General features: G+C 46.6%; 1 protein-coding gene across 6 annotated transcripts in view; it reads left to right on the forward strand.

Annotated features, from left to right (window-relative positions):
• Positions 1–18,457: 18,457 nt before the first annotated feature.
• The window catches only part of IWS1 (interacts with SUPT6H, CTD assembly factor 1), a 30,370-nt gene continuing 26,529 nt past the window's right edge, over positions 18,458–22,298 (forward strand). For 2 of the 6 annotated variants that reach the window (XM_043492764.1, XM_038416628.2), the window contains exons 1-2: positions 18,497–18,732; positions 22,076–22,191. In XM_043492764.1, the coding sequence (XP_043348699.1) occupies positions 18,699–18,732; positions 22,076–22,191 (150 nt within the window). In that variant the 5' untranslated portion in view covers positions 18,497–18,698. Of the gene's footprint in view, positions 18,733–22,075; positions 22,192–22,298 lie in introns of those variants that run through there. The other 4 variants (XM_043492765.1, XM_043492766.1, XM_038416627.2 and 1 more) reach the window with 3 other exon arrangements.

Raw genomic sequence — 22,298 nt, forward strand, 5'->3', positions numbered from 1 at the left:
CCCTCCAGTTACTTCCTCCTTTTTGCCACGAAGTGCCTTTCACAGTTATTTATTATGGGACTTTGCCCCCAGTTCAGCATTTATTCCATTTCCACACCAGGGATTCCAGGCAGCAGTGAGCTCAATCGCTCTCATTCGTAATGCTTGCCTGAGCCTTAAACTTTAGCCTCTCCTCTGCATGTGGCTCCTGTCAGACTCCTGAAAGGCATCCCAGAGGGAAAGGCTTTGGGCCTGATTCTCCTGCTTCATAGGCCACAGAGCTCAAGAATGGAAAATAAACTCAAGACATCCCTTGCCAGCCACTGTGACGGAGCAACTGAGGTTTATGCCTCTGCAGCTTGGTAAAGGGGAAGGGATTTTTAGTCTATTTAAAACACTCTTGTTTTGTTATATATCAATGTAATCAAATGCCTGACAAACACCTGGGAGAACAAGTCTCCCTGTGAAAGATTCAGTGGCCCTGGATTCAGGTGTTTAGATAGGTGTTAACCTCCTTCCAGTCCCGCCCCTAAATGTGAACAGTTTGATTTCAAAGTCCGAGCCCTCTTGATTGCTCAGTTTTCAATCTCGTCTCATTAAATGTCATATCACTACCGTCCCAGTCTGCCAAAGAGCCCTCCAGCAACAACGCAGAAGTCAAGACCTAGCTGAAAAATAATCCTTTCAGGCTGACATTACCCATAATCAAGATGCAAAAAGGGGCATTTTGATTTCCACCCAGAAGTCATTGCACCTGAGGAAAGAAAAGTGTATTAAGGGGTTAGACAGTTCTTTGGGTTTGTGAGGAGCTGGGGATGGAGTTCAGGAGGCTGTAGAATACAAACTGGGGAAGGTGAAGATCTCAGCTCCATCTGCCGGGCCTTCTTCCCCACTGACACTCCTCAGTGGTACTTATTTGCAAGGGACTGGATTCCCTGTAGGCCTTACTATACCTCCTCTTCTGGTGACAAGAGGAGAAAGCCCCAGAGTAGGAGCAAGGAAGTCAAGTGTCTAGTTTCTGAGGCTTGGCCAGAAGAGAGATGGAGTTCCATCATACAAGAGGACAAAGATTGCCATTGAGGAGAATCCAACCTTTAGGAGCTCCAGTCCATCCAGCACGAGGACAGCTACCCAGAACAGATACACCTTAAAGACTCAGGATCTTTTTATGTCCTCTCAAACCAGTGTAAATCTATATGACCTCAACGGACATTACTCTGGATTTACACAAGTGTGACTGAAAGGAAAATCCCCTCTGAATTTAAAAAATCTTTTTCAGAGACAGACTTTGATTATTAAAAATGCAGGATTTAAAAATCCACTCAGCCACTTCCCCTGATCAGTGAGGCACTTTCCCCAGTAAATGGGGACATGGGAGAAAGAAGGCATCAACTTCCTCTGTGCTGCCTTCCTTAGGCTGCAGACAGCAACAGTGCCCATGTTGCTGCTCATCGTTTTTCCAAGCTGCAGCACAGTGAAAAGCAAGCAGCGCCTTGTTGGTTTTCACTGGTGCTATTGGTGCTGCCCACAAGGTTCTGAAAAGTGATATGAATCAGGCCTTTTTCTTGGGACTGCTCAGAGCAGCAGCAGAGACAGGCACTGGAGCTATTCATAGATGAAAAGGACCCAAAATGGAGTAAGGGAATAGAAGCAGCGGAGTCAACCCACATCTCAGGAGCCAAGAAGTGGGGGAAATGTTGAGCAGAGGAAAGACCGCCGCTCCTTGCCAAATCATGGCAACCAAGAAACTGGGAGTGGGTAGAGAAGTAGACACACACCTACTAGTTAACTAGCTTGAAATGAGAGGAAAACTCTCACTGCAGCAGCTGGAGCAGAAGAGGGAGCTCTCCTGCTTCCAGCAGAGGAGTGAGGAGCTCTGTTCTGTAGTCTCCCCCTTCTACCTTTATTCACAGCAGCCAAGAGGCTGTGGGGTAGGAGGAGGAAAGAGAGATAAAACATACTAATGGTCCTGCTCCTGCTTTCAGAAGCTGGAGACGGCTTGACTTAACATTAACTGGATTCCTGCTAGCCAGAGGCTGGAGTGAAAGATGGAGCCATCAATATTGGCCACACAGAGTATCCCAGTAGTAATGATAATGCACCCTTCCCTTCCCATAAACTAGGGGACAGCTAAGCTTCTCTCCAATGCATTGCCCCTGTACAGTGATGCACACCTTTGCAAATGGCTGCTGGAGTCAGAGGTAACAGTGGAGGACATTCCAGCACAGACAGGGGGCTACCGCAGACCAAGAACAGCCATGGGTGGTTGTTTTTTGCTGCACCTGTTGGACAGATGCTCAGACAAACCAGTCCTTCCCCAGGTAGAAACTATTCCACGCCCTGCTCTGCACAAGTTTATACCAGCTACAGACTTGTGTGTCTGACCACAACCAATGACTGATGGAACAGGGCTGTGCTGGGATGAGACATGAGATGAGAAGCTACAGCTGTAACACTTCATTAGGAGACCTTTTCCAGCTCTGTGGGAAGCTCCCTGTAGCACTGGAAACATAAGACAACCAAGGGGAGATCGTGGCTCATCAGGAAGAGAGTCACAAATGGCAGTTTTCAGAGTGGTAGCCATATTAGTCTGTATCACCAGAAAGAACGAGGAATAATTGTGGCACCTTAGAGACTAACAAATTTATTTGAGCATAAGCTTTTGTGGGCTAAAGCCCACTTCATCAGATGCATGTAGTGGAAAATACAGTACAAAGGTGTGTGTGTGTGTGTGTATATATATATATATATATATATATATATATATATACACACACACACAGAGAACATGAAAAAATGAGGGTTGCCATTACCAGCTCATAAAAGACCAAATGATTATGATGGGCTATTATCAGGAGAAAAAAACTTTTGTAGTGATAATTAGGATGGGCCACTTCAAACAGTTGACAAGAAGGTATGAGTAACAGTAGGGGGGAAATTAGCATGGGGAAATAGTGTTTAGTTAGTGTAATGACTCATCCACTCCCAGTCTTTATTCAAGCCTAATTTAATGGTGTCCAGTTTGCAGATTAATTCCAGTTCTGCTGTTTCTCGTTGGAGTCTGTTTTTGAAGTTTTTTTGTTGAATAATTGCGACTTTTAGGTCTGTAATTGAGTGTCCAGGGAGGCTGAAGTGTTCTCCGACTGGTTTTTGAATGTTATAATTCTTGACATCTGAATTGTGTCCATTTATTCTTTTGTGTAGAGACTGTCCGGTTTGGCCAATGTACATGGCAGAGGGGCATTGCTGGCACATGACTGTGTGGAAACTAGCTAACCTTGCTGGTGAGGGGACATATGTCATAAATATAAAGGAAAGGGTAAACACCTTTAAAATCCCCCCTGGCCAGAGGAAAAACCCTTTCACCTGTAAAGGGTTAAGAAGCTAGGATAAACTCGCTGGCACCTGACCACAATGACCAATGAGGAGACAAAATACTTTCAAAGCTGGAGGGGGAGAAAAACAAAGGGTCTAGATCTGTCTGGGTGATGCTTTTGCCGGGGACAGAACAGGAATGGAGTCTTAGAACTTAGTAAGTAATCTAGCTAGATATGCGTTAAGATTATGATTTCTTTAAATGGCTGAGAAAATAAGCTGTGCTGAATGGAATGGATATTTTTGTTTTTGTGTCTTTTTGTAACTTATGGTTTTGCCTAGAGGAATTCTCTATGTTTTGAATCTAATTACCCTGTAAGGTATTTACCATCCTGATTTTACAGAGGTGATTCTTTTTACTTTTTCTTCTATTAAAATTCTTCTTTTAAGAAACTGAATGCTTTTTCATTTTTCTTAAGATCCAAGGGTTTGGATCTGTGGTCACCTATGCAAATTGGTGAGGTTTTTTACCAAACCTTCCCCAGGAAAGGGGGTGCAAGGTTTTGGTGAGGATACTGGGGGGAAAGACATTTCCAAACAGCTCTTTCCTAATAAAAAATCCAGTTAGACGTTTGGTGGTGGCAGCGAAAGTCCAAGGGCAAAAGGTAAAATAGTTTGTACCTTGGGGAAGTTTTAACCTAAGCTGGTAACAGTAAGCTTAGGAGGTTTTCATGCAGGTCCCCACATCTGTACCCTAAAGTTCAGAGTGGGGAAGTAACCTTGACATGGTGGCAGAGCGGTGGGATTAACTTGAAATCATTTTGAGATCAATTTGAGATTTTTTTGAACCAGAAGCACAGATTTGAAAAGGAATTTTTTTTTCTTTTGGGCTGCTGAAAAGCAGGGTTTTGGCTGAAAGCAGTTAGTTTTTTCTCTGCTTTGGGGCCAGAGCAGAGACAAAAGGGAATTGTCTTTTGTGAGCTGGAGTTTTCTCTACCTAAGGGCAGGGGAGTTAACCTCCTGCAGGGAAATTCACAAGTCTTCACAGACCTGAAGTTGTTTTTACCTAAGAGCAACTAGAGGGGTTTTCTGCCTATTTGCCTGGAGACAAAGGTGTTAGGGTTGTTGGGGTTTTTTTTATTTTTTCTGTTGTTGTTGTTGGGTTGTTTTTTTGTTTTGATTTTTCTGTAGGCTGACAATCACTATCGGAGAATATAGGTATCATATTACAGCACAGCAAAATTTTACAAGCCAAGTTTTTTTTGTTTGTTTGTTTTTATTTCTAACTCTCGGGTATAAAGTTAGTTAAAAACAGAGAGGTAAAGATGACAGAAACCAAGACACAACACAAATTGGAGTTAGCCAGACTGGAGGCAGCAAAAGCCCTAGAAGCTGCCCACAGGAGAGAAATGGAGGCAAAGGACCAAGAAATGGAGGCAGCAAAAGAGGCAGAACAACACCGAGAGGCTGCTCACAGGAGAGCTATGGAGGCAAAGGAAAAAGAAATGGAGGCAAGGGCCAAAGAACTGGAGGAGAAGGAAAGAGAGAGGAAGCATGTGGAGAAGGAGAAGGAAAAAGAGAGAAAGCATGCACTGGAGATGGAGAAGGCAAAGGTTCAGCAGAATATACCAACAAACCTTAGCAATCCTTCTCCAGGTACCACTTCCCATCCCAGAAAGTTCCCCACCTACAAGGCAGGCGATGATACCGAGGCCTTCTTAGAAAACTTCAAAAGGGCCTGCGCCGTGGGTACAGCATCTCTACAGACCAATACATGGTAGAGCTGAGGCGGCAGCTCAGTGGACCCTTAGCTGAGGTGGCAGCTGAAATGCCTAAGGAACACATGAGCCAGTATGAACTGTTTAAAACCAAGGCGAGAGTCAGAATGGGGCTAACACCCGAGCATTCCCGTCGGCGATTCAGAACTCTAAGGTGGAAACCAGACGTGTCATTTACCTGACATGCCTACCACATTGTGAAACATTGGGATGCCTGGATATCAGGAGCAAGTGTTAAATCTCCAGAAGATTTGTCCTTCCTAATGCAAATGAGCAGTTCTTAGAGGGTGTTCCTGAGGAAACAGAAAGATACATCCTAGTGGGAAGCCCAAAACTATAATCAAGGCAGGGGAGATTGGAGCCAAATGGGTGGAGGTGGCAGAAAAGAAAAAAACTGGTTGCAGTTGGAGTGGATACCAAAAGGGACAACCTCAGACCACTCCCTACTACTGGGGGCCACCCAAGGCCCCAACTACCCCACAAGGAACCCTCCAGCCACCTTATTGTCCTGCCACACCGTTCTCCAGCAACCCACCTTGCCCCAGTGACCCGTCAGCTGGACGATGTTTTAAATGTAACGAGCCAGGGCATGTAAAGGCCCACTGCCCCAAGAACCCCAACAGATTACAGTTCATTGCACCGGAATCACCCCAGAGGTCCTCAGGCCCAGATACCCTTGGAGCGGAGGGAAACTATGAGTGGACGGGAAGAAGGTCACGGTGTGGAGGGACACCAGAGCACAAGTGTCAGCTATCCATGCTTCCTTAGTGGACCCCAATTTAATCAACCCAGAGATCCAAGTGATGATTCAACCCTTCAGGTCAAACTCTTTCAATTTGCCTACAGCCAAGTTGCCTATCCAGTACAAGGGCTGGTCAGGAACGTAGACTTTTGCAGTCTATGATGATTATCCCATCCCCATACTGTTGGGGGAAGACTTGGCCAATCATGTGAAGTGAGCCAAGAGGGTGGGAATGGTGACCCGCAGCCAGGCTAAACAAGCGTCACGCCCAGCTCAGTTCTGGAAACTTTTACCAGGACCCAGTCAGAGGTGATGGACCCGGACACCAGGCCAATGTCTGCAACAGCAGTAGTGGATCCAGTCCCAGAGACCCAGACAGAGCCAGTCCCAGAACCGGAACCGGTGGAACAACCAGCACCAGACCCATTGCCAGCACTGAATCCAGTACTTGCAATCCCAACCCCAGAGGGCCCCACCGAACCTGAACCAGCAGCAGCCAATAACCCTACTCAAGAGGCTCAGCCGGAGCCTGAACCCCAATATAGTGCACCAGCGGAGAGCGGTTCACAGTCAACGGAAACAGCCCCATCCCCTACGTCGCTTCCAGAGGGACCAAGCATAGGTCCACAATCCAATGAGGAACTGATGTCTCCAGCATCAAGGGAACAGTTGCAGACCAAACAGGAAGTAGATGAAAGCCTCCAGGACCTTGGACGGCGGCACGGAGCAACCCACCGCCTCTCAGCTCTTCTAATCGATCCAGGTTTGTTGTAGAAAGAAGATTTTTATACAAGGAAACTCCTTCTGGTGGACACCAGGAAGACTGGCATCCTCAGAGACAGTTGGTAGTTCCAACTAAGTACCGGGTCAAGCTCTTGAGCTTAGTCCATGATCATCCTAGCGACCATGCTGGGGTGAACAGGACCAAAGACTGGTTGGGGAGGTCATTCCACTGGGAGGGAATGGGCAAGGATGTTTCTACCTATATCCGGTCTTGTGAGGTATGCCAAAAAGTGGGAAAACCCCAAGACCAGGTCAAAGCTCCTCTCCAGCCACTCCCCATCATTGAAGTTCCATTTCAGCGAGTAGCTGTGGATATTCTGGATCCTTTTCCGAAAAAGACACCCAGAGGAAAGCAGTACATACTGACTTTCATGGATTTTGCCACCCGATGGCCAGAAGCAGTAGCTCTAAACAACACCAGGGCTAAAAGGGTGTGCCAGGCACTAGCAGACATTTTTGCCAGGGTAGGTTGGCATCCTCACAGATGCAGGAACTAATTTCCTGGCAGGAACTATGGAAAGTCTTTGGGAAGTTCAGGGGATAAATCACTTGGTTGCCACTCCTTACTATCATCAAACAAATGGCATGGTGGAGAAGTTTAATGGAACTTTGGGGGCCATGATACGTAAATTCGTAAATGAGCACTACAATAATTGGGACCTAGTGTTGCAGCAGTTGCTCTTCGCCTACAGAGCTGTACCACATCCTAGTTTAGGGTTTTCACCATTTGAACTTGTATATGGCCACGAGGTTAAGAGGCCGTTACAGTTGGTGAAGCAGCAATAGGAGGGATTTACACCTTCTCTAGGAACTAACATTCTGGACTTTCTAACCAACCTACAAAACACCCTCCGAACCTCTCTAGCTCTTGCTAAAGAAAACCTACAGGATGCTCACAAAGAGCAAAAAGCCTGGTATGATAAACATGCCAGAGAGCATTCCTTCAAAGTAGGGGACCAGGTCATGGTCTTAAAGGCGCTCCAGGCCCATAAAATGGAAGCGTCGTGGGAAGGGCCATTCACGGTCCAGGAGTGCCTGGGAGCTGTTAATTATCTCATAGCATTTCCCGTCTCCAACTGAAAGCCTAAGGTATACCATATTAATTCTCTAAAGCCCTTTTATTCCAGAGAATTAAAGGTTTGTCAGTTTACAGCCCAGGGAGGAGATGACGCTGAGTGGCCTGAAGGTGTCTACTACGAAGGGAAAAGTGCTGGTGGCGTGGAAGAGGTGAACCTCTCCATGACCCTTGGGCGTATGCAGCGACAGAGATCCAGGAGCTGTGCACTAGCTACGCGCCGACGTTCTCAGCCACCCCAGGACTCACTGAACGGGCATACCACTCCATTGACACAAGTAATGCTCACCCAATTAAAGTCCAACCTTACCGGGTGTCTCCTCAAGCTAAAACTGCTATAGAACGGGAAATCCAGGATATGTTACAGATGGGTGTAATCTGCCCCTCTGGCAGTGCATGGCCATCTCCAGTGGTTCTAGTTCCCAAACCAGATGGAGAGATTCGTTTTTGCGTGGACTACCGTAAGCTAAATGCTGTAACTTGCCCAGACAACTATCCAATGCCACGCACAGATGAACTATTAGAGAAACTGGGACGGGCCCAGTTCATCTCTACCTTGGACTTAACCAAGGGGTACTGGCAGGTACCGCTAGATGAATCCACCAAGGAAAGGTCAGCCTTCACCACACATGTCGGGCTGTATGAATTTAATGTACTCCCTTTCGGGCTGCGGAATGCACCCTCCACCTTCCAAAGACTTGTAGATGGTCTCCTAGCGAGATTAGGAGAATATGCAGTCGCCTACCTTGATGGTGTGGCCATATTTTCAGATTCCTGGGCAGAACACCTGGAACATCTACAAAGAGTCTAACTGTTAAGGCTGAGAAGTGTCAAATAGGCCTAAACAGAGTGACTTACCTTGGACACCAGGTGGGTCAAGGAACTATCAACCCCCTACAGGCCAAAGTGGATGCTATCCAAAAGTGCCCTGTCCCAAAGTCAAAGAAACAGGTTCAATCCTTCTTAGGCTTGGCCGGTTATTACAGACGATTTGTACCGCAATACAGCCAAATCACAGCCCCACTGACAGCCCTAACCAAAAAGAAACAGCCAAATGCCGTTCAGTGGACCGGAAAATGTCAGAAGGCCTTTAACCCAGCTTAAAGCGACACTCATGTCTGACCCTCTACTAAGGGCCCCAGACTTTGACAAACCATTCCTAGTAACCACAGATGCATCCGAGTGTGGTGTGGGAGCAGTTTTAATGCAGGAAGGACCGGATCAAGAATTCCACCCTGTAGTGTTTCTCAGCAAAAAACTGTCTGAGAGGGAAAGCAACTGGTCAGTCAGTGAAGAAGAATGTTACGCCATTGTCTACGCTCTGGAAAAGCTATACCCATATGTTTGGGGATGGTATTTCCACCTGCACACCGACCATGCTGCGCTACAGTGGCTTCATACCGCCATGGGAAATAACAAAAAACTTATTCGGTGAATTTTAGTTCTCCAAGATTTTGATTTCAACATCCAACTCATCTCAGGAGCTTCTAACAAAGTGGCTGATGAACTCTCCTGTGAAAGTTTCCCAGAATGAACTGGTTAAAATCGTCCTTGAGATGTGGAAAATATTGTTAGTCTTTATAGACTTGGTAGTATAGTTAGAGGTGCACGTGTCTTATTAACTGTTTTTTTCCTAGAGCTCCAGGAAGAAATCCCAGCCAGCGTTTCACCCTACCTGTGATTTGGGGGGTGTGTCATAAATATAAAGGGAAGGGTAAACACCTTTAAAATCCCCCCTGGCCAGAGGAAAAACCCTTTCACCTGTAAAGGGTTAAGAAGCTAGGATAACCTCGCTGGCACCTGACCACAATGACCAATGAGGAGACAAGATACTTTCAAAGCTGGAGGGGGAGAAAAACAAAGGGTCTGGGTCTGTCTAGGTGATGCTTTTGCTGGGGACAGAACAGGAATGGAGTCTTAGACCTTAGTAAGTAATCTAGCAAGATATGCGTTAGATTATGATTTCTTTAAATGGCTGAGAAAATAAGCTGTGCTGAATGGAATGGATATTCCTGTTTTTGTGTCTTTTTGTAACTTATGGTTTTGCCTAGAGGGATTCTCTATGTTTTGAGATTTCTAATTTGTTTCTAATTACCCTGTAAGGTATTTACCATCCTGATTTTACAGAGGTGATTCTTTTTACTTTTTCTTCTATTAAAATTCTTCTTTTAAGAAACTGAATGCTTTTTCATTGTTCTTAAGGGTTTGAGTCTGTGGTCACCTATGCAAATTGGTGAGGTTTTTTACCAAACCTTCCCCAGGAAGGGAGTGCAAGGTTTTGGTGAGGATATTGGGGGAAAGACATTTCCAAACGGATCTTTCCTAATAAAAAACCCAGTTAGACATTTGGTGGTGGCAGCGAAAGTCCAAGGGCAAAAGGTAAAATAGTTTGTACCTGGGGGAAGTTTTAACCTAAGCTGGTAAAAGTAAGCTTAGGAGGTTTTCATGCAGGTCCCCACATCTGTACCCTAGAGTTCAGAGTGGAGAAGGAACCTTGACAACATACATTTGGGGCTGGGCAGGCAGGGAGGGCTGATGAGGTTGAGGTACCTATAGATGTGTAAAATACCACAGGGGAAGTGTGATCAATGTGCAGAATGTCCTTTAGATCACAGATGGTTTGAACAGTTGAGCTGCCTGAACTATGCTGGTGTTACAGCTGATACCCATGTGCCCATTCTGTGCTCCTCTCCCCATCAGTCCACAGAGTATGTGCACCACAAAGGCTAGCACTATTGCAATGCAAGCCCATGTCTATTGCCAAAGCCAGACCGTTGATGTATATGTTAGGTAGCCAGGCAAAAGGTTTTCAGAATTTAAGAACTTCTTTTTCCTGATGTGAACAGAATGGCACATTCTCCCTCTCTTAATGGGGTCTCCTCCAGCCCCACTGGGACTCTCCGAGGCTCAGCCTACCTACTCACAGCTTCCCTGGCTTATGAAGCCATACCCTGATTACACTGATCATGACACCTGCTTCTCTTGCCCCACTCCACAGCTGCAGAATGGTGGCTGGGCATGCCATGGTAAGGCTGGAGGGAAACAGCAGGGCCCTAGGCTATGCTGGCTGCTTTATTGCTGCCTGCTGTATTCTGTGTGGCCAGTGGAGGAAATGGAGGAAGTTACTGTTAAAACTCAGCATCTGTTCTCTGCTCCTCATGGCAGCTTCCCACACTGAGGGAGGGACACTGTTGAATGGGTCTCCATCCACTCTCTGACCTCCCTCACTAGAGAAAGAGGTATCAAGAGGGCTGCTTCTCCCACTGGATCCAGGGAGCTCTTCTCCCCCTTCCACTCCCATTGCACTTCTCTCACTGGAACCAGGTGGAGTAGCAGGTGTCTCTTCCTCAGTACCTCTTAGTGGCCGGCAGAGGAGAGGTTCTCCTGCTGGCTGGGACTGCCTGTCCTCTTCCTTTGGGGTCATTTGTTTCCAGTGGGGTCCCTTGTCTGCTCCCTGGAGCACAAACATCCTAGGATGGAAAGCAAGCCTCTGTCTCCTAACTGTGCTGAGGAATCTTGTGCTGGGGCAGGTAACATGGGAGGAAGGGATGCGAGGCTGCAACTAAAGAGTGACTATCCTTGATCAGAACCGGGTGGTGGGGAGGCACCTTCATGACAGCACCTCCTACTGGAGTATCTGGGCTTTGCAATTTATACCCAGCGCTGCACTCCAGGGAGTCCTGTTACTATTCCAGTACCAGGCATGACAGCTGGGAAGGAAAAAGGGATGTGTCCCAGACATGAGCAATTTTGGAGACAGATTCAGGATTTCTCCAGCCAGAGCAAGAACCTATGAGTCAGGATGTTTCAGCAGCTGCCTCTAGTTGCCAGGTTAATATTATAAGCATTGTCACTTGCCACAATGTTGCAAATGCAAGAAAAGTTAGGACTGTCATGATTACACTAGTAAAGACCGTACAATCTCAAGGTGATGAGTCTGCCCTGTACATCAATATGCTGATGCCTCTCTCTAACGATACACACTATTAAAACTTTATCTTTAAACAGGGAACTGTTAAAGTTGTGCTAGCATTTCTGTCTGCCATCATCTGACGGTGAAGTCCCATAACAGCTGACGTCAGACATTGGGTTTACAATCAACAGGGAATGAGAATGGGTTGGTAAATTAGTCTGAGCAATTTACATTTTCCATGATCTGTGCTGAAAATGTATTGAAATGAAGTGAATTCTACAGCGGGAGTACCTAGCTAATGATCAGCTGCAATTGGACAGTCAGGAACGAGAGATGCTGTACTAAGAGCTCTGCATTGCCTGTCTTCTACTGGAGCCTCATACAAGGCCATTATGGCACAAACACACCTGGAAACAGTTAGAAGAACTAACACTTTTACTTTAGGTTGGTTACATCAAGATAATTTTGCAACTTATTTATTCATCAAGAGATGAGCTCTGAAGTGTTGCACTTTGTCTATAGTAAATTCTACAGGCCAGATCCTGGCCTTGGTGGAAAGAAATCCTTTGCAGTGCTGCTGAAGCACTAAGGGACCACAGAGCTGCCCTAAATAGGCAGTGTGGAATCCCCACACTGGCTGTTGCACTACACCAGAGTGGCCTATGTTCCGGTGATCCCCAGCCAGCATAAAGGACCCTTGGTGACCATTATTAGACCACATAAGTTAGAGCAGTTCTAAGCAGCCACAGCTGAGGATCTGGTCTCATGTAATTTGAGGTACTGTCTGAATTTTGACCAGATTCAAATTGGTTTAGCACTTAGTCCCATGCCATTGGACCTAGTCAAATAACCATTGCCATATTCTTTCTAGCATCTACCACAGCTACTTCAATACCAATTTAGAGACCCACTCCAGAATGAACTTGCACATATAAAGTTTCATATTAGAATGTGTTGTTTCACTAGTTTTAAAGCTGTATAAATTGCTACCTAGGTGACAAACTGGAGTTCTGAGGGGGATTGTTACTGAAGTTTGTTACTAAGCAGCATTCATCCTGACTGTAAAAGCCAAATGGCCAGCTACTATATAAAAGTCATCAAATTTTGTACATGAGTGATGAATACAAAAACAGCATGGATGAGCACTAAAGATTCAGTCGTCCTACAGATGTGAGTGTATAGCCTAGAACATTGTATGCAGTGGATTAACTATTCCGTGGCTTTCCTTGCTATTGACTATTCTGTATACCCTTTGTAAACTGTAACTTACTGGAATTCCTAAGCATCTGTGACAGCTCTACTGTAATATATTCATATCTTTTATTCTATTTTCTTGTTTCCCAGATGCATTTCAGTTGCTTTGGGGGGGTGGGGAGATAATAAAAACAGAAAGACCTTGCTGTATGATATATGCACTCTGCTGGCTTTTACTGTAGTTCCACATTCAAATAGATATACTGTAGGTGCAATCTTTCAAAGAACCACAGCAAGAAACATTTGGAGCATTGCAGGTTCATATCTTGTGATAAAATTCCATCCATTCTGTTATGTTTGGGTTTTAATACCCAGCCCCTCCAACCTGCCTAAGGCCCTGCCCCTCCCCTTGTCTGCACAACACCAACCCCCCACGCGGCCTCCAGCCCGCCCCACGTGCCCCTGGCAGATGGGCAGCATGGACCCAGCCCCAGAGCACCGGGCAGGTGGCATGGCCAGAGTGACCAGAGAGCCAGGCAGGTGGCATGGCCGGAGTGGCCCCAGAGCACTGGGCAGGTGGTGTGGCCAGAGTGGCCCCAACTCTGGAGTGCTGGGCGGGCGGCACGGCCAGAGCACCCTCAGACCTGGGCAGACGGACGGGCAGAAAGGCATGAACCCAACTCCAGGCCTTGTGCACACTGGCCCCAATCTGCCTGCCCCAGCCTCTGGGCCACAGAAGAGCAAGAAAAGAACTTGAAGCAGGCAGAGGAGGGAGCTTTAGGGCAGAGCACGGGCAGGGCCACACAAGGCTGTTTGGGGAGGCATAGCCTTCCTCTACCTATGCTACCTGCCGCCCATGCAAGACTGAGTGATCCTATGAAAACAAACTGCACGCCTGTAGGAAGTGTTGTTGTCATCATAAATCTGAAGTACATACTGAAAGTGTGACGCAGCATCACCGTGGATTACCACAGCAAGCACAGTACAAAGGGATCACAAAAAACATAGGCCAGACTGTTAAAGTGCAGACCTACCAAGGAGAAGCACCTATCAGGGGCTTTGTAAAGCATGGATTGTGGGTGGAGGGCTGTTTGCTAAGGGACCCTGCAGTATAACTGTCTGTGAGTGGGTGTGAAAGCTGTTGTATGGGAGATTGCACACAGTTTAGTAAACAGATGTGGAGAGGCAAGAGAAATTTGTCTAGGACTGCCCTGCAGTGAGTCGACATGTTAATTGCTCAGCACATTGATGATTATGGGATTCTGCAGTACTCAGACACATTTATAGATGTAATTTGTGGTAACAAAGTTAAGCAGAGACATGGTAATAATTTTGATAGTTTGGTCAATATTGATGAATAAATGGTCAGAAATGTGACAAGTTAAAATCTGTGTAATCCAGGTGACAATAATCCTGCCACTCTGGAGAACAATAGATCTATCAATAGGGACATCCATTGACGGAACTGTTTCTTCCCAGCAGTTCCCTATTTAAGAGATTTCTCTCTGGATCAGAGGGTTTAAATAGCACATGGCACTAGTGCTGTCATTTCCTCTCGGTCTTTGGATAAGTCACACAGGCCTCAGCATTTCCATATCACAGAATCCCAGATGCCGAGCACAGGTTCAGGTTAGTCCCAATCACATTTCTGGGGTTTCTGAAGAGCTGTGACTCTGGGTGTAACAACTAAACGCTTACTGCTCATCCAGAAACCTGAGCCTTTGGTAACTGCCCATTAACCTCCTCCCTTTACCTAAGCAGATTTGTAGCTGTAAATCACTGATGTCTGTAGTTAAGTCTAAAGGCACACTGTAAAGACAAAAAGCTGACTGAAAAAGAAAAAGTACATACCAGCAAAGGACTTTCAAATACATCCTCTGATTTTCTTGAGCATCCTGTCTCTTAGGGAAGGTTTATTTCACTTTAGCCACTTCATGCTGTTGGGCTGAAAAGCAGATCCAGGAGGCTTTTGGATCCGTGGCCTCGCACTCCTCCACTCACACAATGTGGGGCTTCTCACTCTGGCTGTTAGAAGGCAGGTCATGCTCCCCTGCTGTGCAATCCCATTATGGTCTCTCCATCCTTCCCATTGGAATGCAGCCAACAGAGCATTAGAAGCATATATTATGGGCAACTGAGGGGCAAGCTCTAGCTTGTGAGGCACAAACACACATGCACACACAAATAGGCATGCAAATACTATACACACAGAGCTGTAACACAGTTAATATCTTATTGGAATTGACGTACAACTATGCAGTGAGATAGCAATTCATTGGAAGTGACAATTTTTTCTGCACCTATGCAGACTGCTCACAGAGAAGGAAGAAGTCCATGTGGCTTTTTGCAAAGGGCAGGGAGGGACATCTGTTGACCAGCCAATGAGAGAGTGGCACAACAGCTGGCAAGTTGTGGTATGGCAGCAGGAGCAGGATGTATCCTGAGAGACATTCATCCCTTCAACTCAGAGGATGTTCATGGATATAAATGCAACAACTACAGGTAATCTACAGATGCTGCAAAATAGTCATTGACATGCACCTGTTCCTTAGGCATGTCCATAATGCCCAGCTCCATAGTATATGCTTCCAGAACATTGTCCAGTGGAGAGGAAATCTCATCTCATTGTATGACAGGTTTCCTAGGGGGCGGTGACAAAACATATGCCTCTTCATACCCTATACCGTACCCTATTCCCTATATTGTAATAATTTTTGTACAAGACATGTCTTTAAGGCATCACTGAAAACTCATAATTTGCTGGTCACTATTGTCCTGGTAAAATGTGTGGCAACACTGTATGTGAAGTTATAAGATTTCCCTGTATGATGTTATCACATGTTCCAAACCCCACAGCCCTGCACAGGCAAAAGTCGGCAGGTCTGTCCTGCACACGTTCTTTTGTTTTTGCCTTAATTTGGATTGAAGCAGTAAACAGAGTCATTAAGCAGGGATAGAAACAAAGAAAGCTCAAACAGGTGAGAAAAAGCCAGCAGGGAACATCTGTCCGCATAGACTCTTTGTCTCCTAGTGCCCAGCTGGAAATGTTTTTCAAGAGGGAGACTGAAACTATAAAATGGAGGAGCAAGCACCCCAAAGGACCTCTCTCTCTCTCTGCCCATCACATTCACTGCACCTGAAGTGACAAAGGAAGCATTTGTTGGACTCTGGGGGAGGGGTCCTGACCTACAAGGTTTGGTTTGGTCAGTAAAACTGCTGAAAGCATGTGGTGAGAAACTTTGCTTGAATCTGATATAGTCTGTTAGACATTAGTAAACATTTTATCTTTTATCTTCATTTTTCTTGTAACGATTTCTATAACCTCATTGCTTCTACTTACTTAAAATCTCTTTGTAGATAATAAACCTGTTTTACTGTTTTCTCTAATGCAGTGTGTTTAAAGTGTCTGAATAACTATTTGAGAGAATAAGTGGGCATATTATTCCATTTAAGGAATAATGGACTTAAAACATTTGTACTTTCTTGGAGAGGGCTGGGTGGTAAAAGACATACATTTCTGAGGAAAATCCAGGACTGGCAGTGTTTTGGGATCACCCTGCAGTATAACCAAGGCTGCTGAGAGCCAGAGTGCATCTAACCTCAAATCTATTTAAAACTGAGTGTCTCCATCTGATGTATGAGGCCTGGGACGATGATAGGATAGGTGTTGATGTTCATGTCAACCTGCTCCACTGCAGAGGCCCTTGCTGGGCTAATTAGGTTCCATACTATTGTGCAGTGGTTCTCAACCTCTTGTACTGGTGACTCCTTTCAAATAGCAATCCTCTGAGTGCGACCCTCCCTTATAAATTAAAAACACTTTTCTATGTATTTAACAGCATTATAAAAGCTGGATGCAAAGGGGGCTTGGGGTGGAGGCTGGCAGCTCATGACCCCCCATGTAATAACCTCACAACCCCCTAAGGGGTTCTGACCCCCAGTTTGAGAACCCCTGCTATAGTGGAAGTGAGGTCATCAGTGCCTATAGTTCTTGGGTTTCCAGCACCCACACAGATGGTGATTCTTTTGCTTTGCTTTAGATTTTCAGGGCTGCTGTAAAAATCACTGGATGGTTCCAGGTCGTTGGTAGACTCCACTTAAAAGCCTGGGCACGCTTTGGATATGGTGTTTCGGATGGGACTGGAAGATGGAAGAATGAATATTAATTGGTTTCAGAGTAGCAGCCGTGTTAGTCTGTATTCACAAAAAGAAAAGGAGTACTTGTGGCACCTTAGAGACTAACAAATTTATTAGAGCATAAGCTTTCGTGAGCTACAGCTCACTTCATCGGATGCATTTGGTGGAAAAAACAGAGGAGAGATTTATATACACACACACAGAGAACATGAAACAATGGGTTTATCATACACACTGTAAGGAGAGTGATCACTTAAGATAAGCCATCACCCACAGCAGGGGGGGGAAAGGAGGAAAACCTTCCATGGTGACAAGCAGGTAGGCTAATTCCAGCAGTTAACAAGAATATCAGAGGAACAGTGGGGGGTGGGGTGGGGGGGAGAAATACCATGGGGAAATAGAAAAGGAGTACTTGTGGCACCTTAGAGACTAACAAATTTATTAGAGCATAAGCTTTCGTGAGCTACAGCTCACTTGATTTAAAATGCATCCGATGAAGTGAGCTGTAGCTCACGAAAGCTTATGCTCTAATAAATTTGTTAGTCTCTAAGGTGCCACAAGTACTCCTTTTCTTTTTGTGAATATTAATTATTCTTCTGCTGTTTCCTGTTCGAACCTAAGGGCTGCATAGGTGCATCACCTGGGATGACCTGAGAGGTAGTTTGCCATTTATACATATACACCAGTTACTTATTCATATTAGCAGCCATTAGTGCAACAGGGCAGTGGCTCTCAACCTTTCCAGACTACTGTATCATTTTCAGGAGTCTGATTTGTCTTACATACCCCCAAGTTTCACCTCACTTCAAAATTACTTGCTTACAAAATCAGATAGAAGTGTCACAGCACACTAATACTGAGACATTGCTGACTTTCTCGTTTTTACCATATAATTTAAAAAAAATCAATTGGAATATAAATATTGTACTTACATTTCAGTGTATAATTATAGTATATAGAGCAGTATAAACCATTGTCCGTATGAAATTTTAGTTTGTACGGACTTCGCTATTGTTTTTTTATGCAGCCTGTTGCAAAACCAGGCAAATAGCTCGAGGAGTTGATGAACCCCGGGAAGATCTCTAGGGCCCCCTGGTTGAGAATCACGGCAATAGGATACGGGCGAGCTGGGGTGTGTCACAGAACGATGTATTCATTCATAGAGAGAAACGCTGCTGATTATGTCGTTCAGGGTTAGTTTGGTCTCTGCTCCATGCCGCACACACAGGAGGGGCCGGGCTCGCGGTCACGGGCCGCACTCGGCGGGGGGGCGGGGGGGGGGGCGAGACATGCCCTCTGCTGTCCCCTGAGAGGCCTGCTGGGGAGGGCCCCTGCCTGTTCCCTGGGGGCGGCCCGGTCTCCGCCAGGCCCAGGCTCGAGGGGTCGCATGAAGGCGGCTCTAGCCCGACTCCACCTTCCCGCTGAGTCGGCCCTGACAGAACGAGCGACCAGGCCAGCCGCGGGGCTCCGCTAGCAATAGCTAGCGCGCGCACCTCCAAAGCCTCGCGAGACTTCTCTGGCCTGACCTCTCGCGACAGGAGCGTGGTGCATTGCCCTCTGACCCCGCTGGTCGGCGCAGCGCATGCGCGCGAGCTGTCTGTGAGGGTGCGCCATTTTGGGCCCGCAGCAGCAGGAAGCGCCGGGGAGTTGATTGTACGCGGCGCGGGGCTCGCAGCGGCAGGGCCTCGGTACTAGGCCGCGAAGTCGGGGCCCTGCCCCGCCCCGCCCCCTCCACCAGCAGCCTGCGAGCCCTGAGAGGAAGGCGGGGGCCGGAGGCCCGTGATGGAGGCGGAGTACTACGGCGGGGACCAGTCAGGTGCGGGGCGAGAGACACCGTTTTGGGGGGTGGAGGGTTGGGCTGGCGGCTCCTGGCCCAGGGCAGCTCCTTCAGGGGAGAGATTCTCACCCCTTTTCCCGGGCAGCGCGGCCAGGCCCGTCCGACCTGAGGGCTGGACTCCTGTCTCCGCACGGCTTGTCTGTGGGCCTAGCGCGGGGTCGCCTGGCCGGGGAGAGAGGAGCGGGGTGTAAGGGACGGCATGTCCTAAGAGTGCGCTCGTGGCTCTGCCTCGGTGACAGGCGGGCTCCGGGGGGGCTGGGAGACAGGCTGGAGGCTGATGCGAGGGGCTCTCCTGGCGGCAGCGAGTAGCTGAATGAGAGGCTGGGAGGGCCTGTGTGAAAGGCGGGAGGCCAGTGGGGTTGTCTTTGGGAGACGGTACCTGGGTGTTGAGCTGAGCGGCAACAGGTCTGTTTTGGGCCGAGGTGCGAGGGTGACAGGCTGAGTGGTGACAGATTATTTTGTACTGTTTGGAAATGAACCAGGCTTGGTGTTGACCAATATGGGTGAGACAAATTAAGCATGTGGTTGAGAGATGCTATCAAAAGCCAAAGCGATTACCATGTAAAGTTCTCGTTCCTATCACCTACCATTTTTAAATCAGGAGGAGTTAGGGAAGCTCAGGATCTCTGAGAGTCAGATCATTAAGCTTTCTCTCCCGCCCCCCCCCATAAAGTTCTTTCCAAACAAAGTATCCCATTTGTTTATTACACGTAGATGTTTCTGACTTATCTAATAACCTCCACGTCTGTCTTCAAAGATATCTTAGCCTCAAAATGACGCCTACATCACACTGTCTGGTGAATTATTGTAGATTGTCTAGGTTATTGAGGATGTCATCTTCAATCAGGATAACCCAGTTGAGCAGGCAAGAGGTCTTGCATTAGCTAGGATTTTAACGTTGACATTAGCACATTTTAACACATGCTAGGTACTAGATTTTAACTCAACTAGTTTACCTTGTGCCTTGTCCTCAATAGATTTTTAAAACTTGTTAATTAGCACTGTTGGCTAATATGCTTAACATCTCAAATCTTAGTCTAGATGAAGCCTAGCAGGCTACAGCTTGATCAGCTCAAATGATTTAAGGTCTTGGTTTGGTGAGCAAAAAAAGTATGGTTTTCAAATGTCAGCTCAGTCAGGTTATTTTCACACACTGAAAAATTCCTCTTGATTCTCATTAACGGCGTGTCTGCCCTGGAAAAACGGGGGTGCTTCTAAAAGATGATAGCTTATATGTTTTTAAATCCTAGTGCAGTCAGGGCAAGTTGTAGTTCTAACACATGTTAGCTGGTTGAGATGAACCAATACTTGTTAAAACTACAGCTTGTCCTATCTCTGCCAGACTCTTAAAATAGGTTAACTATTGCATTTTAAAAAGACACCTTTTTCCTAGTGTAGACAGGACCTAATATGTAGGCCAGCATGTTTGAAGGTTTGTTAGGTGGCTTTGTTGTGTCCTAGACTCCTCCCTAGGATACAGCACAACCAGCTAACTTGCTATCAAATGTGTTAGCCTGAATATTGATGAGTATTAAGGTAACTTTGAAATTGTGTTAAAGTAATTCGATTGTGCTGATATAATGGAAGAAAGCACCCTTTTTGGCTGTTAAGAGAGCCATGGTTGAGGGCTTGACTATGTCACTTTTGTGCAGTTCTTGTATGGTACAACTCTCTAGTGTGTCTGCAGCTACTGGTGTATATAGTATAATTGTGGTTAGTCTAGAGCAGTGGTTCTCAACCTATTTTCCATTGTGAGCTGCATATGCAGCTCTCTGTGTTATATGTGGGCTGCATCCACACAATATATATCAGGGGTCTCAAACTCAAATGACCCTATGAAAACTAGTGCATTGGCCCGAGGGCCGCACCACTGATGCCCCTTTGCTGCCACTGGCCCTGCCCCCACTCCGCCTCTTCCCACCCCTGCCCCACCCCCATTCCACCCACTCCCCTGAAGTCTCCACCCCCTCCCAGCCCCCAGGGGGTGCAGAAGGGGTGCAGGGTGTGGCAGGGGGCTCAGGACAGGGAGTTGGGGTGCGGGGTGCAGCAGGGGGTCAGGGTGCGGCAGGGGGCTCAGGGCAGGGGGTCAGGGTGCAGGGTGAGGCAGGGGGCTCAGGATGGGGTTGGGGTGCGGGATGCAGCAGGGGGCTCAGGGCAGGGAGTTGGAGTGCAGGAGGGGTGTGAGATATGGCAGGGGGCTCAGGGCAGGGAGTTAGGGTGCAGGAGGGGTTCGGTTACCTATTCCTGGCCAATGGGAGCCACGGTTGGCGGTGCCTGGAAGCGAGAGCAACGCACGGAGTTCTCTGTGGCGTGCCCCCCAGGGCCGCAGGGACATGGTTCGGCACTCCACAGGTGGACGGGGGGCGATCCCGCGGCTGGATTCGGCCTGCGAGCTGTAGTTAGGCAGGGTGGGGGGGGCGCACAGGGAGCTTGGCAGGCTGCACAAAAGAACCCCATGGGCTGCGTGTTTGAGACCCCTGATATATATACTACCTAGATGGCCCTGAGGATGTCATATGGGCTGCAGCTGTCGTATGGGCTGATTGTACTCTGGTCATGGGAGTTTTTGCGTTTTATCTACATCTGTTTCTAAACGGTAGTTGTTATAGTAGTACAAAAACTGTGCAGACAAGCCCTAAAGCATGCAGGTAATTAACATCATTAGGTCTGTGATAGGTCTGCTTAAGTGTGACTGAATATGAAGTGATTGATACACATAGTATTTTTGATGATCATATGAGCCTGTTGGTCACATTGTTATATTGTAAGTTTCTATGGCGTTTCAGAGTAGCAGCCGTGTTAGTCTGTATTCGCAAAAAGAAAAGGAGTACTTGTGGCACCTTAGAGACTAACAAATTTATTAGAGCATAAGCTTTCGTGAGCTACAGCTCACTTCATCGGATGCATTTTTTTCTATGGCGTGTGTCTCTAAGAGTAGTGAGGATCACAGTGGCGGATTTGCCTCTACCTCAAATTTTCCTGATAAATTTTGTTCTGGAGATAATCTGAAGTGATTCATTTTAAGAATGTAGATGATGGGAGTCGCAACCGATAAAGGCACTGCTATAAAAGCAGCAAATGTTATTCTTTTGTCATTTAACTGGTAGTGTACTGTAGCTTCTGGTTTTATGCTCTGAAATCCACTACTTGCTGATGTATTTTTCTGTCTTTTAACAGTATCTATTTTAATTCTGGAACTGGAAGTTCTGGTTGAGAGTCTTGCCTGTTGGCTCTCTGATTTACAGAAATGTCAAAAAGCTCATATTTTATAGATATCGAAGGACATTATTGAATCTTACTCTTTTTTTTTAATTTGGTGCAGATGATGGTGGAGCCACCCCAGTACAAGATGAGCGAGATTCAGGGTCTGACGTTGAAGATGATGTAAATGATCAGCATTCTGGATCAGACAATGAAAGCTTAGGGCATCATTCAGAGGTACCAGTGAAATGTTTGGTTTGATCAAATAAAAACATGACTTTCTGTAGCCTGAGTTTAAATGAGAGGGCCTTACTCTTAATGGATATTAATTTTATATTGGGTTC

This window comes from Dermochelys coriacea, chromosome 9 (genome assembly GCF_009764565.3).
Source record: "Dermochelys coriacea isolate rDerCor1 chromosome 9, rDerCor1.pri.v4, whole genome shotgun sequence".
Classification (NCBI taxonomy): domain Eukaryota; kingdom Metazoa; phylum Chordata; order Testudines; family Dermochelyidae; genus Dermochelys; species Dermochelys coriacea.